We start from the raw sequence: 15,564 nt of genomic DNA, 5'->3' as shown, positions 1-15,564 counted from the left end.
AACATAGCCCTTTTGTGTGCGAGAGTATCCTAAGAAGATACACTTGATAGATTTGGGATCAAGTTTCTGTGTTTTGGGGAGGAAATATGAACAAAATATTAACACCCGAAAACTTTCAAAGGTAGTGAAAAAGGATCATCATTTGGTAACAACAGAAAGTAAGGGGTTTTATTACCAAGAACGGAAGAGGGTAGAAATTTATGAGAAAACATGCGGTAAGGATTGCATGCGGCCAATAAAAGTATGGAACTTTCATGGCATATAGTAAACCTCAAGCTACCTCAAGAATATGACAGTTCTTCCGTTCGGCTACATTTGGTTGAGGAGTGTAGGCACATGATGTTTGATGGATAATACCATTTTTTTGACAAAAGAAGTCAAGTTCTTTGGAAGTGTATTCTTTGGCATTATCAGACCAGAGTATTTTTTTTTTCTGACCAAACTAAGTGAGTACCATAGCATGAAAAGATTTAAAAATCAATGGTATTTCATAACGCTCTTTAAACATAAATAACCAAGTTGTACGAGTGAAGTCATCAATAAAGGTGTTAAAATATTTGACTTGAGAAATATAGGAGACACTCAAGGATCCCCATACATCGGTATGAATTAACAAAAAATGAGTAACACTTTTAACTTCTAGACGAGGTGAGTATGTAGTCCTTTGATATTTACTCATTTGACATACTTCATAATTAAACTCTGACCCTGCTTTAAGTGTTGGAAAAATATGATGAAGAGATTGTGCGGAAAGATGTCCCAACAGGTTGTGCCATAACCTTGTCTCAGTTTCACTGGTGGAAACAATATTTATTTTCGGCACATCCAGATAGTAGAGCCCCCCTTGTTCACAGCCTCCACCAATCACCTGCTTCATTATAAAATCCGAAAACACACATGAAGTGGGTGATAAGGTGATAGAGCAATTAAAATATTTAGTGAGCTGACTAACAGATAAAAGATTCAAAGGGAAGGTAGGAACAAAAAGTATATCAGTGAGTGGAAGTGATGGTGTAACAGAAGTGGATCATTTCCCTTGAACTTTGGTTTGAGAACCGTCAGCTATGGTAACAAATTTGGGTGAAAGACACGGAGAAATTGAGTGTAATAAATTTTTGTTACCCGTAAGATGCTTGGAGGCTCCTAAGTCAATTATCCAGGATGAAGAGGAAGCAAATAGCATACCTAAAACGGTGGTGGCAACGGTAATCAAGGAAGCACTTGGAGAAGAACCCATCATTGTTTTCATTTTCAGGAAAAACTCATACTCTTCATCAAGCAAGGTTTTCTTTTCTGTTGATGTGGTGGACTGGTCCTCTTTTGTATCACTCACTAAGGCTTGATTAGCCTTATTCCAATCTGGTTTGCCATTGGCTTTATAACATGTTTCTCTAGAGTGACCATCTTTTCCACAGTAGGAGCATTCCTTGTAATAATAGTATGTGTCTATAGTGTGGCCATATCTCCCACAGTGAGTGCATTCTTTCCCATCTTGTCTATCAAAACCATTCCTTCCACCTCTTCCTCGTCCTCCCCTATAATTTCTGCCCCGACCTCGGCCGCGGTCAGATGATGCTCCCCTATGTCCAAAGTACATAGCGGATGATACTTCAGTATTGGAGGAAGAAGCGTCTGGAATACGGAGAAGTGTGGCACATACATCATCAAAGGTGGGAACAGCAGAAGAGCTAAGAAGTTGACTCTCAGGAATCTCGAGATATGGTTTAATATGTGCAAGGCAAATAGCTGTGACTAATGCTTCTTTCTACGTGTCTTGTACTGAGACATCTGTGGTAGTAGGCATAGCTAATTTCCACTCTTGAAGAAAGCCTCTAAAGTGGGCCAAGTATTCATGGATATCCCCGCCTTGTTTAGTGTTCAACATCTTTTGGAGAAGATCATATGGCCTACGTAGATTATTGGGACTAGAATACAGCTTAGCACATGTCTCCCAAATTTGCTTAGCAGTATCAAGATGAATAACATTGTTGGAGACTTCTTCCATGTTATTGATTAGCCAACTAATCACCAAAGTATCATTTTTTAGCCACTTGTTATAAAAAAAATATCCTCTTCATCAATTGGTGGTCCGCGATTGGCGAGGTGACCAAGTAAGTCATTTGTTATAAGAAACCTTCTAACCGATGTGGACCAGCTCATCAAATTTGATAACCCTCGCAAGGGTATAGTAGTAATTCTAAGTATATCACTCTTGTTACTCGTATTTTCTTCAGCTATACTCAGCAAATCAATTTAAACAATTCTCCAACAAATAATGATATAAGAAACCAAGTAATATTCTTCAATCAACTCGGTTAATGGAGAGACTTGGCATAAACGCTAAGTAATCATATTTCTGAAATTCAATGCATAAATAACCACTCATAATATGCTCATTATCAATCTTTTTTGTCAGGGAATCTTGTTCCAACAAAATTATAACTTCTCATGTATCAATCTCATCATAAACTGGTTTCGGTCAAAATATCTTCAAACCGATAAAACTGCCTTTCTAATCCGTGATGCATATATCTTCATAAACTTATAAAATGAAGACAATCATAAAAGCCATCCGTAAATCATCTTCTAAACTCGGAAACCAGTAGCATGAATTAATAGTAATAATAATAAAGAATCTTATCTCAAGAGCTTCTATCTTCCTTCAAAAAGACCCTTCTTTGAGTGGTTTTGATCATGCCTTCTTAGAGCATTCCTTTTGACGTGGGGATCCTAAATTTGATGCTCTGATACCATGTTGGATTTAGGATCCCTTGATTAGAACCTCAAGCAAAGAAGAGTGTGAGAGGAGAAGAGAAGAAGAAGAGAAGAGAAGGAAAGAGAGAGCTCGGCTAGAGAAGAGAAGAGAGAAAGAGAAAGAAGAGAAGAGCCTTTAAGCTTGCAAAGGAACTTGGACGAATTGTGAGAAAAGGAGAGGACTTGATTGAAAGACGTCAACCAAGACCCCCTATTTATACTATTTCCATTACATATTTAGGGAAACTCTTCAATCAATTAGGATCCCTAATATCCTTAATAACATCAATCATGATTAGCCAAATTACATCAATCAAGGGAAGATAAATCAATCAAGGAAGATTGCCAAATCTTTCCAGCTCATGGTATCTTTGTGGGTCCCACTTGATCTTCAAATCTTTCAACTCATTCCAGCTCATGTGATGACTCCTCTTGGCTCACGTCCTCATGATGGGTCCCACCAGCTCGTGCAATCCTGGTGGGTCCCACATTGTAACACTATTTACTGCTATCACAAAGAGACTGTCAGAGTGGTTCCGTCCACTCTTGTAGGCGGTAACTTTCCGCACCTAACAAATCGATCTGTTGGGTAGTATTGGCTAGCCGTTGTCATGGTATCAGAGCTAGGCACGCCACGTCCCGCGTTCGAATCCTGTGAGAGGCGGTCAAGAATGGGCGGGGTGGGTGTCAGAGTGGTTCCGTCCACCCTTGTAGGCGGTAGCTTTTCATAAAAAAAAAGTCTTCTGCATTATTTATCAATTTTTATTAGAAAGTCTTAAAGATATTAAATCTAGCATTGGCAGTTTTCATCTAAATTAGTTGTAGGAATTCTTTCTTTAGTGCCTTTTTTTTAAATAACAAGTCACATTTTAGTTGTAATTAGAAAGTTTAATCCCAGGAAAATACTATTATAGCTGTTAAGTTGGGTCCAAGGCCCATCCCAAAATGACTAGCCACCTTAGGAAGCCTCTTTCTGAACTAATAAACTCAAGATATTTGTACTCACTAATCCATGTGAGACTATTCCTTAACACTCCCCCTCACGTGTAGACCCTTTTTTTGTGGTTCTATAAGTGGATAATTTAGGAGTAGGCAGTTTAGGTGTAGGCCCTCTTTTGTGGTTCTATAAGTAGATAGTTTAGGTTTAGGCTCTCTTTTGTGGCTCTACAAGTAAATAGTTTACGTGCAAGCCCACATATGAGTACCTGCTCTGATACCATGTTAAGTTAGGTCCAAGGCCCATCCCAAAATGACTAGCCACCTTAGAAAGCCTCTTTCTAAACTAATAAACTCAAGATATTTGTACTCACTAATCCATGTGGGACTATTCCTTAACAATAGTAATGTTACATTTTGGCAAGCCAATGGTTGTTTTAGAGTCTATAAATAGGAGGGGTGTGTTGTAACATGGACCAGTTTTTGGAGAGTTAATTCAATCTTTTTTTTACCAACTTTGTTTTTTTTTTCCCAAGAGTAGTTTCTTAATGTTCTCTTCTCTTGTGTAAGCTACTACTAACTACAAAACAACGCCTTTAAATTCGACTTGGAAGTTAAAAACCAGGAATTCTTTATAGTTGTGGTCAGGCTGCTCATATTCCAGCATTTTGTTCCTTAACTTTATTTTAGTAGTTTTGTAGCTTTAAGAAGCCAATCTATATTCTTTTCAAAAAAAAAGAAGTCAATCTATAAACAATCACAAGTTTTTACATTTTCCTTACAAAAGATCATCGAATAATAAAATCTTATGTGCAAAAACTTACATATTTCACATTTCTTACACTAAAGTGATATCATCTGCACTTGATAAATGACTAAAGCTACTTATTCACTATTAAATTAACAACCAAGAATCATTTCAAAAAAAAAAATTAACAACCAAGAATAGTGCATACAAATCTTCACTCCTGGCCTAACAGTTAAGTGCAGTTCATTCTATCAGCTTTAGTCAAAGAATAACTATGTGGAAATGCTATAATATCCTTTCTATTATGTGGGTAAAGGAGACTACTTTTTATGTGACCTGCTCATCTTTTGCTGGGCCCACTTTCTTTGAATGGAGATGGTAGAAGAGTAGCTTTTGTTGTTGCTGTTTTTTTATGAATGGTGCATATATTGATAAGAAAAAGAAAGAAAAATACAAACCTAATGTCGGGGGCCTGACTCCACAACAAAGTGTTCGAGAGAGATGCCCGCCTTGGCCTGGGAATCTGCCAGGTGATTAGCAGAGTGTGGAATGTGATTCCACTTACAGCTTAAAGGGGAAAATAAGTTACATATTTCATTGAACATATCCCAATGACGCCATGGGGGATGGTCGTGGTTTGCACACCAATTGATGATCACTTTTGAGTCGCCTTCAATACAAAGGGGGACCAGAAAGGTGGCTAGAGAAGATTTTGAGCACGTGTACCAGACCCGAGAGTTCTGCTGTGGTAGAGTCTGAATTGCCGAGGGGGCAAACATAGGAGAAGAGGAGGTCACCCTTTTCATTGTGGATAACACCACCAAACCCTGCTGGACCCGGGAAGCCGAGAGCACTATTTCCATCAAAATTGAGTTTTAAGTTCCCAGGAGGAGGAGGGACCCATATAGCCATAGTTGGGGGGCGAGGGGGCAAAGATAGCCCAGTGATAGTTTGCCAGTTACCCTTGAAGTTTGAACCACTGAAATTTCGGAATTCTTTTTTATTCAAGAGCCAGACAGAAACTTGGCTAGAGATTTGCTCGATCAGAACCTCAATAAAGAAGGTTTTGAATTTGAATTTCCTCCTATTACGTTCTTTCCAAAGAGCCCAGATTATATGACCAATACATCAAGATATAATCATTTGACCTAACTTTGGGAGTTTTGAGCTGAAGAGTGAGAAGACGATGTCTGCTAAGTTTCCGGAGGCACAATATTGGAGGTCAATTTTGCTTAAGAGGGACGTCCAGACAGTAGTTTTTGTTGTTAGTAGTAATAATCCCACATGGGTCAATAAAAGGAAAAAAGATATGGTTATTTTGGAAAAAAAACCTCCAACTTCAACTAGCTATTTTGGGATGGACTTGAACCAAACTTTAACATGGTATCAAAGCACGACGTCTACCTTATTGAGCCCAGTTTGTTCCCCATTTAGTTTGTACCCTGTTTGTGGTGTTTACGTCTCAAGTTTGTTGTCTGTTTGAGTAGGCATAGACATGAGGAGGAGTATCAGTGAGAATAATCCCACACTGGTAAATATTAGGAAAAGTCATATGGTCATTTGTAGAAAAAGGCCTCTGACTTGGACGAGTTATTTTGTGTTGAACCTGGACCCAATTTTAACATGATATTAAAGCAGGACATCTACCTTCCTGGACACAATTTGAACCCGGTCTAATCTGAACTGGGATTGTGTTGTTCAGGTCCCAGGCCCGTTGTTTGTTTGAATGGTCCTAAACGTGGGGGAGAGTGTGAGACCCACATGGTTAATATCAGAAAAAAATCATATGGTTATTAGTTGGAATAATGACTCCTCACTACGTCTACTCATTAAAAAAATCACATGGTTATTAGTTGGAATAATGACTCCTCACTACGTCTACTCATTCTTCGAGGTACCCAGCGTTCACAATTTCATCAACTTTTTTTAAAATGGTTTATAACTTTAACAGCTATAATAGCATTCCTAAGGGGTAACTGTTGAGTTTTTAGATGGTTAAAGTTGATTAACAGATAGACAACAGATGACAGCACAAGCATGACTTCCAACTTGAAGATTTTCCTAGGCTGTACATCTGTATATATACAAATTTGAGGGGTGTACGTAACTATGCAACATTGCCGGGATATATACGCAATTAACTTTAAACTAAAGGCAATAAATTCACCATAGCTTGTTCATTCAGAAACATAAAGCAACATACTTTGTATATCTGTATTTGTAGAATAAGCGACAAACATTTATAACTCAGAAAAAATTACTTACAAATCAGATTGGATGGAAATAGTTCATCTCAGTAGCATTAGGACTAAGCAACATTGATAAATTTGTCCATTCTCATACAAATAAGACTTAAGAAGGGTATCTTCAGAGCAAAGAAGATTTTTGCATAGAACAAAAAAAAGAGAGAGAGACAGAATGTGGCTGAAATCACTTAGTGAATATTTTATAGACTATCAATTTTTTTGAAATGTGGTGTATAAGCTATTAAAAGGAGTAAAGTACAAACAAACCTAGCTTGGCGGACCTTCCTCCACAACAAGGTATTAGAGCCTTAGCCTGAGTGTCTGCCAAATGATTGGCAGAACATGGAATGTGTTTCCAATTACAATTTAAAGAAGAAATTAAGTTACAAATCTCAGAATACATATCCCAATGACGTCATGGAGGTCTGATAGACTTGCACACCAGCCAATGACCGTCTTTGAGTCCCCTTCGATGCAGAGGGGGCCCATGAGCTGGCTTGTAAATACTTGAATTCCGTTAAGCAATCCACAGAGTTCAGTTGTGGAGTCGAAGACTCAAAGCGGCCCCGCAAAGGAGAAGAGGAGATAGATGTTTGCATTGTGGATAACTCCGCTATAGCCTGTAGGACCCGAGCAGCCAAGGGCGCTCCCATCGAAGTTTAGCTTGAAGTGACCCGTTGGTGGAGGGGCCCAGATAGCCATTATCGGGGGGGCGGGAAAGCTGAGACAGTCCAGCAACTAGCTGTTGAAACTTCTGAATTCTTTTCGGGTCAGTAGCCAGATTGTTACGTGGCCCGTAATGTTATCAATCGATATTTCAAAAGGGGAAGATTTAAAGTTTAATTTTTTCCTATTTCTTACCTTCCACTATCCCCATAGGATATGCCCCATGCAACATGAGAGAAGCATCTTACAAAGCTTTGGGAGACTAGCACTGGTGATTGAGAGGATAGTGGATGACAAATTTTGTGAGGCGTAGTACTGAAACCCAATTTTATTTAAGAGGGTGGTCCATATAGTATGGGCATAATGGCAAGATAAGAGTATATGATTGGCCGTTTCTAGCGCATTTTGGCAAAAAGGACAAGAGGGATCCTAGACGATGGTTCCACGCCGAATTAAAGAATCTTAGGTGAGGATTTTATTTCTACAGGGGCTCTAGATAAAAAAAATTGCACGTGGTGGGGCAAGTAGGTTCCAGGCGGAGGCCGCAGGGTGATTGAACTAATTTGAATTGGGGTTAGTGAGGAAGTTGTAAGCTGAAGCGGTTGAGAAGGTACCTTTTGTACAAGGGGGCCAGATCAATGTATCAGGGTTAATCCGGGGTTTAGCTATGGAGATTCTTGAGAGGAGATTAGATACCAGAATGGCTTCAGTATCAGAGAGAGCTCTTCGGAAGTTTAAATTCCAGCCCCCGGTTTCAGACCAAACATCAGAGATAGAGGCATCTACATTTCTAGTTAGGATTGAGATAGACTCATAACTAATGTTGAGGCTGGAATGGCCAATCCACCAATCGGACCAAAATTTTGTGGAGGTCCCATTACTAACGTAGCATTTAATAGCTTTCTTGAAATCAGGAAGTAGCATCGTTATTTTTTTCCAAACAAGGGATAGTCGGTAGTGTCATCCCCCCCCCCAGTTCACCAACCCAAATGTTTGTTGGCTTGGCGGCTATTAAAGCTCTCCAAATCAGATCAAGGTAGAGATTGAATCCAGATCCATTTTAGGAGGAGAGTAGAATTCGTAGTGGTTGTATCTCGGATACCAAGTCCGCCAAGGTGTTTAGGTTTGCAAACCTCTTCCCATTTCACCAAGTGATACTTTTTTTCACCATTTGGCCCTTCCCATAGAAATCTTCTTTTGATGAGATCAATTTTGTCTCTAATTGAAGCGGGGCACCGGAACCACGATATAGAAAGTATCCAGGGATTCCATGAAGGCAAGATTTTATGAAAACCAATTTACCTGCTTTAGAGAGAAATTTCCCTCTCCACGAAGCCAAACGACCCTTCAGTCGCTCAATAACAGGGTGTCAGGAGCACTTAGAGGGTAATCCAGGGGTCAGGGGAAGGCCTAGGTAAGTGCAGGGAGTTATCTCAGTTTTACATCCGAGGTAGCTAACCATGGAGTTCAACAGATTGGGTTCAATGTTAAAATCAGTAATGAATGATTTTGTCCAACTGACTTTCTGGCCGGAGGAGATTTCAAATAGATTGAGCAAGGCTTTGATGTGAAAATTTTGTTTCATAGAGCCTTCGCAGAAGAAAATGGTGTCATCTGCATATTGTAACAAGGCGATGTCTTGAGCAAGATCTGAGGATATGGGGTCGAGCCATCACGAAATTTTTGCCAGTCGAACCATGGCCGACAAATGCTCAGCACTAAGGGTGAAGATGAAAGGTGACAGCGGGTCTCCGTGCCTGATTCCCCTAGTTCCATTGAAATACCCACAGGGCTTTCCGTTGACAAAAACAGAATAAGATGCAGAGGAAATGCAATTCTTCATCCAGAATCTCCATCTGGTGCCGAAACCCATTTTGCCAAAAAGGTGGTCAATCAGTTTCTAGTTAACACGGTCAAAGGCTTTTTCGAAGTCAAGTTTAAGAACAACTCTTGGTTGACTTGATTTTTTGAAGGAATCAAGCAATTCATGAGTTGGCATTGCTGAGTCCAGGATATGCGTTGGTGGTAAGATTGATAGGTCTGAAATCTTGAGGGATTGCTGAGTTGGCTTTTTTTGGGATTAGGGCAATGAAAGAAGCCCCGATGGATTTGTGGGTGATGCCAACTTAATGGAAGTTGTTAACAAAAACATGGACATCATTCCTGATTGTCCCCTAAAATTAGTCATAGAAATCACCATTAAAACCATCTGGGTCGGGGGCTCGGTCCTTAGGCAGGCCAAGAGCAACCACATCTATTTCCTCAGGAGAGAAAGGATGCTCCAGTAATTCAGCTTCTGAGGCTGAGATACACTTAAACTGAAGTTGATGAAGAATAGGCCTGTTGAAAGACTCTTTTGTATAAAGATTTGAAAAAAAAAACTTCACAAGAACGTTAGATATGGAGAGGCTATCCATGATCTCCTCATCTCCATTGCGAAAAGAGGAGATACGATTAGCTCTCCTACAAGTTGAGGCAACGGCAAGGAAGAATTTTGTATTCCCATCCTCGTTAGTCAGCCAGCGGAATCTGGCCCGCTGTTTCCAATGAGTGGTTTCAGTTTTAGAAGATTTGAAAGATCAAGATTTAATTGATTTCGAAGGAGAAGTTCAGGGGACGAGAGAGACGTTTGTTCTTCAAGGAGATCAAACTCAGAAATGGGGCGCCAAAAAGAATCCTTTGTTCTTCGAGCCCAAGAGCGAATTTTGAACTTTAGGGCCTTGAGCTTGAGAGGAAAGGACCATCCAGGATTTGGGTGATGGTTAAGATATTGTCACCAAGCTGTAAGTTGGGGAACAAAAGATTCATCGAGAAGCCAGGAGTTTTCGAAGCGGAATGGAGAATGTCCCCAAGCTGGAAGGTGAGTGTTGATTTGGATTAGCCAGTGGTCAAAGCCAACTTTGTTGAGGACTTGACCCAAAGTATTAGAAAAAAGATGAAGCCAATGATTGTTCGCCAGGAATTGGACCAAGTGAATTTGTGTGTGTGTGTGTGTCACTATGATGAGTTGGACCATATATGCCCACAAGGGCCCAGTGAGTTCCCAAAGTCATGTCACGAAAACGGATGCCAACAGAGAAGAGGGTGGATTTTGTGGTGATGACTTCGACTGAATTTGGGTTCCACACAATGAGAATGCCACCGGAGTGGCCAACTGCATCTACTGTTGCCCATTCAGGGTCCGAGTTATATATCAAAAGTTTGCAACTTAGTTTCAGTAAGAATTACAATGTGAAGTTTACAGTAAAAAAAATAGCTGCTTTGATGACATAGCGCTTGGAGCGCAAGCTGATTCCCTTGACATTCCAAGAAAGAACTATCATCACGGGGGGAGGGTGAGAATATCCTCTTTCGAATAGCAGAAGAGGCCATGGTAATATCTGGAGAATTCCCATGTTAACTCCAGTATTTTCTCTATCTCATGTGGAGAGAATTTGTCTGCATGGACCAGGAGGTGTTGTTTCATATTTTCGGCACGTTCTCTGTGGGAGATCCCAAGGAACCTGTCTAGCCATTGGGGTCTTGGAGGGGAAGGAGTGCAGAGGAGATTATGAGCTGGGCAGGTTCTTTTTCTTTGTTTTTCTTCTTTCTTCTAGAGTAAGTGAATGTAAAGGATTGGGAGGGAGGTTTTTTGGACGTTCTGCGAGAGTAAGTGAGGGGAAAAGGAATGATGGAGGATCTGTTGGAGGACTCTCCATCAGAGGCCACCAACGGCTTGTTTGAAGTTGGATTCATTGATGCCAAAGGAGTTGGACAAAGGATGGTAGGGTATGGCATATGGTAGGAAGATAGTTGGTTGTTTGGGGGGGTGTTGTGCCATTATATAAGCTTTGGATTATCATAGTTGGGGGGGGGGGGGGGGGGGGGGGGGTTGAAAATTCTATGGAACTAGCAAATAGGCTAACATTATGGGATTCGTAGATCGAGGACGATGGGCTAGCTGTGGTATGAGGGTTGAATAGACATAGGGTTTGATGATGGGGGTTTTCAGATGATCTCAAGTTTAGAAGCATTTTCGGGGGGGGACTAAAGAGAAAGGTCTTGAAGGTTTAGATCGAAAGGGATTTAGGGTTTGATGTATCGGAGGCTGGTGGAGGGGTTGATCTGATGTTGATTGTTTTGAGGTTTTGAGGGTGTATTTTTGGGGGTTGATAAAGGATTCTAGGGGAAAAGGTGTACTTAGGGGGGGAGATCTCAGTCGGCGCAGAAATTTCGCTAACAGAGGGAGTTGTGGCAACAACCAGGGGAGGGGTTGTGATTGCTGATTATAGACTATCAATTTACCTCAAGGAAAGTTATAATTTGTATTTATTACAGGATTTTTTTAGTGTCTTTTACTCCAAACATTTACTACAATTTCCAGAAAAAGAGCCATTACTATTTATTTTTATAACCATTTCTAGAATATTTTTTAAAAGTTCCTATCATTTACCTAAATGTTTAACATACAAAGAAATGTTGATTTCCACATGCTAATGCTTCTTGCTTTGACACTGTGAATGACTATTTCTACTTTCATTTTATCAGCTCAATGTTACTTACATACGTCAGTTAGTTAATAATTTCAACTAAAAAAAGAAAACAACATTTAAATGGAAAAGGTGTTTTTTTTTTTTGGCATTTGCAGTACTGCACCTGAACAATATCCTCCCCAACAAGGAGTTGAACTCTCTGGGGCACCATCTTACTACTCTTGTCATCACCAAATCCAAGCCTCCCATGCTCACCTCTTCCCCAAGCATACACCTGTGCGCAATAAATACAAACATGTCAAAATAGTGAACTCTAATGTTGACAATAGAACTCAAATGTTTTCAGAACTATGTCACATTTAATAAACTTTCAACTTTTAGCTGGCCCAATAGTTTATTGAACGAAGTCTACAATTTAAGTCTCACTAGGGTTAAGAGGGGAGCAGTAATCAACATTCAAAAATAAAAGATTGAAATGAGACTGTAGTAATTTGATAACTCATCCATCCAGGTACTGCAGCAATTCTCTTCTTTCAAACTGATATTTCTCTGTAAGTCCAGGTGCTGAAGCAATTACCTCCCCATCATCCATCAAAGCAGTGGAATGCCACCCTCCTGCTGCAATATCGACCTGGAGAAGAAAGGCCATTTATCCATGAAAAAAAGAGTGAGATATAGAGAACAAATGCAGCACATAATCATGTTTAGTAGCTGCTTCACAGCTAGAGTTTTACAAGTGCAAGGCATTACCAACTTATGGAAAAATAGGACTGAACAGGTTCAGGCATAAAGGAAGTACAGCGGGCTTTACCGACTTATTGAAAAATAGGACTGAACAGATTCAGGCATAAAGGAAGACAGTGGCAATAGGCGATCATACATTGATATTGTGTTTGGTGATAAATGTTTCTCATTTATTACCAAAGTAATCTACTGATCCCTGCCTTTGAAATTCCATCAGTTAGCTGTAACTCTGTTGCGTTTTGAGCCCCTGGGTTATTCAATATGAGCTCCCGCAATTGATATGGGAACACCAAACATCCATTGTGCAGCTAATATTTATTAGATCTTGCATCACTTGACAGAGCCCATATTGTATAACTCATGGGCCCAACAGAGCAAAAACACCGTTTTTGGTTTGTCATACCATAATTAGAACTATTTGACAGCATTCAGTAGTAGAGATATGCAGATATTTTTTACGATGCAAGAGTACGCATGAATTTGAAATCTAAGGATATGTAGCATTTCTTGCATATTACAGGAGTATGCATGCACTTGACCTATACAAATTTAACCCTACATAGTTAAGGCATTCAAAACGAATGTCCATCAAGTAGTGGCATCAATTTTACCCTATCAGCAGCACATGGCATGTGGTTAGAACACCAAAAATAGTTCCAGTAGGCAAGCGCACATCTCCAGTTTGAGAATTTCTTAAACAAATGCTGTGAATAAACCTTTTGTCCCATTGAGTACATCCAATTGCATACAATTTGAACTATTCTATTTTGTCCAATATTCCACACCTTGCTTTCTTAAAACCAATTCTTGATACTAGTTTCAACAAATCGTTCAGGGTATGAGCATGTTTACAAACCAAAGTAAGACCAGCAAGTCCTTGAACAGGAATTGGTTGTGATCTTGGTTGAGTATCCCCAGTCCCGAGTTGTCCATATTCATTATTTCCCCACGCCCATAGCATCCCATCCTCTCGAAGTGCCAAATTATGAAATGCACCAACTGAAATAAGCCTCACTTTCTCAAGACCTTGCACTCGTACAGGAGTAGATATTTGTTTGCTGAAAAGGTAAAGAAAAAGACCAGAAAAGAAAACATTAAGATAAGCAGAATCAAATATATCTGTGACTTGAAGGATGTAAGACAGTTAAATTTGAAGAAAGGGAGATGCATACATATCCCCAGGAGGCCATGGTTGGCCCCATGTCCATACATGCCCTTCATTTGTCAGCACCACAGAATGTGTACCTCCAGCAGCTACCTAAACATTAGAAGACATTTCTTACATCTCTTCCATGCAGAAACAAAATAGACGCACACAATCCACAGTTAAAGTGTTTGAGAAAAACGATTTCTTTAAGGAAATCAATATGAACTCCATACAAGTGCAGCAAGAGGACAAATCAAATAACATGGGCAAAACATACACTTCTGTTAAAACCATCTGTTTTCCAAGTTCCTTTGACCACCATCAAGCCGATATTCACAATGGCAGTCAAGCTTAGTAAAATACAAAGACAACAAAAACAATTACAATAACATTCTAAAGAGGATCCTTCTCCATTCAATAATTCTCAAATGTTGCAAAGGCCTCTCTTTCTGAAGGACTGAGGTTTATCCTAAGTATTACATCTACAAGGCAACACCTACCATAAATATGTATATTTAAGATACACCACTGATGTCAACATAGTAACCCCCTCAAGCATGTCTACCTATCAAGCATAAGAATAAAGAAGTTCACATTGAACCAACACATATATATTCATCCAGCGCCAAACAAAATATGTTTTTCATGTTCAGGAGTAGATCAAAGTCACAATTTTATTGAAGTTAAACTAAAATTCATTACCTGCCGTACAGATAATTTTGGTGCGCATCTCTGAGGATTCACAATGTCCCTTCTCAAAGCCCTACTGCTATCATCTTTTCGCTCCGGTTCTTCCCCACACTGACCATATTCATTTCCACCTGTAGATGCCATATTCAGGTAAAAGATTACTCCTTTACCACAATGAGAAATTAATCATACGGTAGAGTGAAAACTAACCCCAAGCGTATGCTCGGCCTTGATCATCTACAGCCAGACAGTGCCACCCGCCTATTGCTGCCTAAAAATGCAAAGTATCAACAGATAAATTTAGTTTAAAAGATCTTTAATCATACACATTGGAATTTTCTCTTTAAGTGCTACATGTCCTTTTCTTTTTCTTTTGTTTCAGGGGGGAGGGGGGAGGGGGGAGGGGGGAGCGGGATTAAAGTAACTCAGACCCCGTCGTGCTCCCTCCAAAGACAAAGATTCAATATTTCAAGGAAAAGGAGAAAAAAAAAAAAAAACAGCAATATATCTACGGAAGAAATCAGACCTGAATAATCTTGACGTTGTCGAGAGCTTTTACTTGGCTTGGCACATTCTCTGTTTTAGTTTCAGGTGGGTGGCCCAATGTGCCGCGCTGATTCCAGCCCCAGGTAAAGAGCTAAAAAATATAAAATAACAAGAATATAAGATAAGGGTACAATGGGTCGTTATAAGTTAAATATAGTTAGAGACATGATGTGAGACCTTCCCACTCTCGCAGATGGCCAGAGAGTTCCTGCTTCCGGCAACGACAGAGGTAACCTTTTCACCATCAAGTGCTTTAATGCTACATACCCTATCTTTCTCTTCATTGTTTCCAAGGCCGAGCTGACCATCTTCGCCGGAACCCCTGTGAAGACAATGCTGAATTTTTTTAAAAAAAGAAAAAATAAGAAGTGAGGGCTCTCACAGTGGCCTTGAGCCAGAGGGAGGGAGGGAGAAAGCACCATGCGAAGACGATTGTTTCAGTGGCTTTGGTAGTCATCGGCAACTAGTAGCTGGTTAGTCTCTGCTGTATCTGATTCTGAGTTCTCAAACTCGGGAAAATGGGCAATTGTCTGTGACGCGTGCACTGCGTTATCATGCACAAAACCCTACAGCTGGGAAACCCACCTTCTCTTACCAAAAAAAAGACGAGTAGGG

At 40.0% G+C, this 15,564-nt stretch overlaps 1 protein-coding gene across 1 annotated transcript in view; it reads right to left on the bottom strand.

Moving 5' to 3' along the window:
- The window catches only part of LOC137955772 (ultraviolet-B receptor UVR8-like), a 23,965-nt gene extending 8,401 nt beyond the window's left edge, over nucleotides 1–15,564 (bottom strand). Inside the window, exons 1-9 of the mRNA XM_068802890.1 lie at nucleotides 15,369–15,564; nucleotides 15,127–15,271; nucleotides 14,930–15,040; nucleotides 14,614–14,674; nucleotides 14,416–14,534; nucleotides 13,739–13,824; nucleotides 13,423–13,624; nucleotides 12,400–12,453; nucleotides 11,986–12,096 (exon numbers count right to left, since the gene is read on the bottom strand). Of these exons, the coding sequence (XP_068658991.1) occupies nucleotides 11,986–12,096; nucleotides 12,400–12,453; nucleotides 13,423–13,624; nucleotides 13,739–13,824; nucleotides 14,416–14,534; nucleotides 14,614–14,674; nucleotides 14,930–15,040; nucleotides 15,127–15,271; nucleotides 15,369–15,406 (927 nt within the window). The 5' untranslated portion in view covers nucleotides 15,407–15,564. The remainder of the gene's footprint in view (nucleotides 1–11,985; nucleotides 12,097–12,399; nucleotides 12,454–13,422; nucleotides 13,625–13,738; nucleotides 13,825–14,415; nucleotides 14,535–14,613; nucleotides 14,675–14,929; nucleotides 15,041–15,126; nucleotides 15,272–15,368) is intronic.

The sequence above is a fragment of the Aristolochia californica genome, unplaced genomic scaffold, assembly GCF_029961685.1.
Source record: "Aristolochia californica isolate CCGP_79_NKW_82.1479 unplaced genomic scaffold, dmAriCali1.0.hap1 SCAF_2, whole genome shotgun sequence".
Taxonomy (NCBI): Eukaryota; Viridiplantae; Streptophyta; class Magnoliopsida; order Piperales; family Aristolochiaceae; genus Aristolochia; species Aristolochia californica.
Note: the sequence above shows the minus strand (reverse complement) of the source record. Positions and strands in the feature narration are given on the sequence as shown.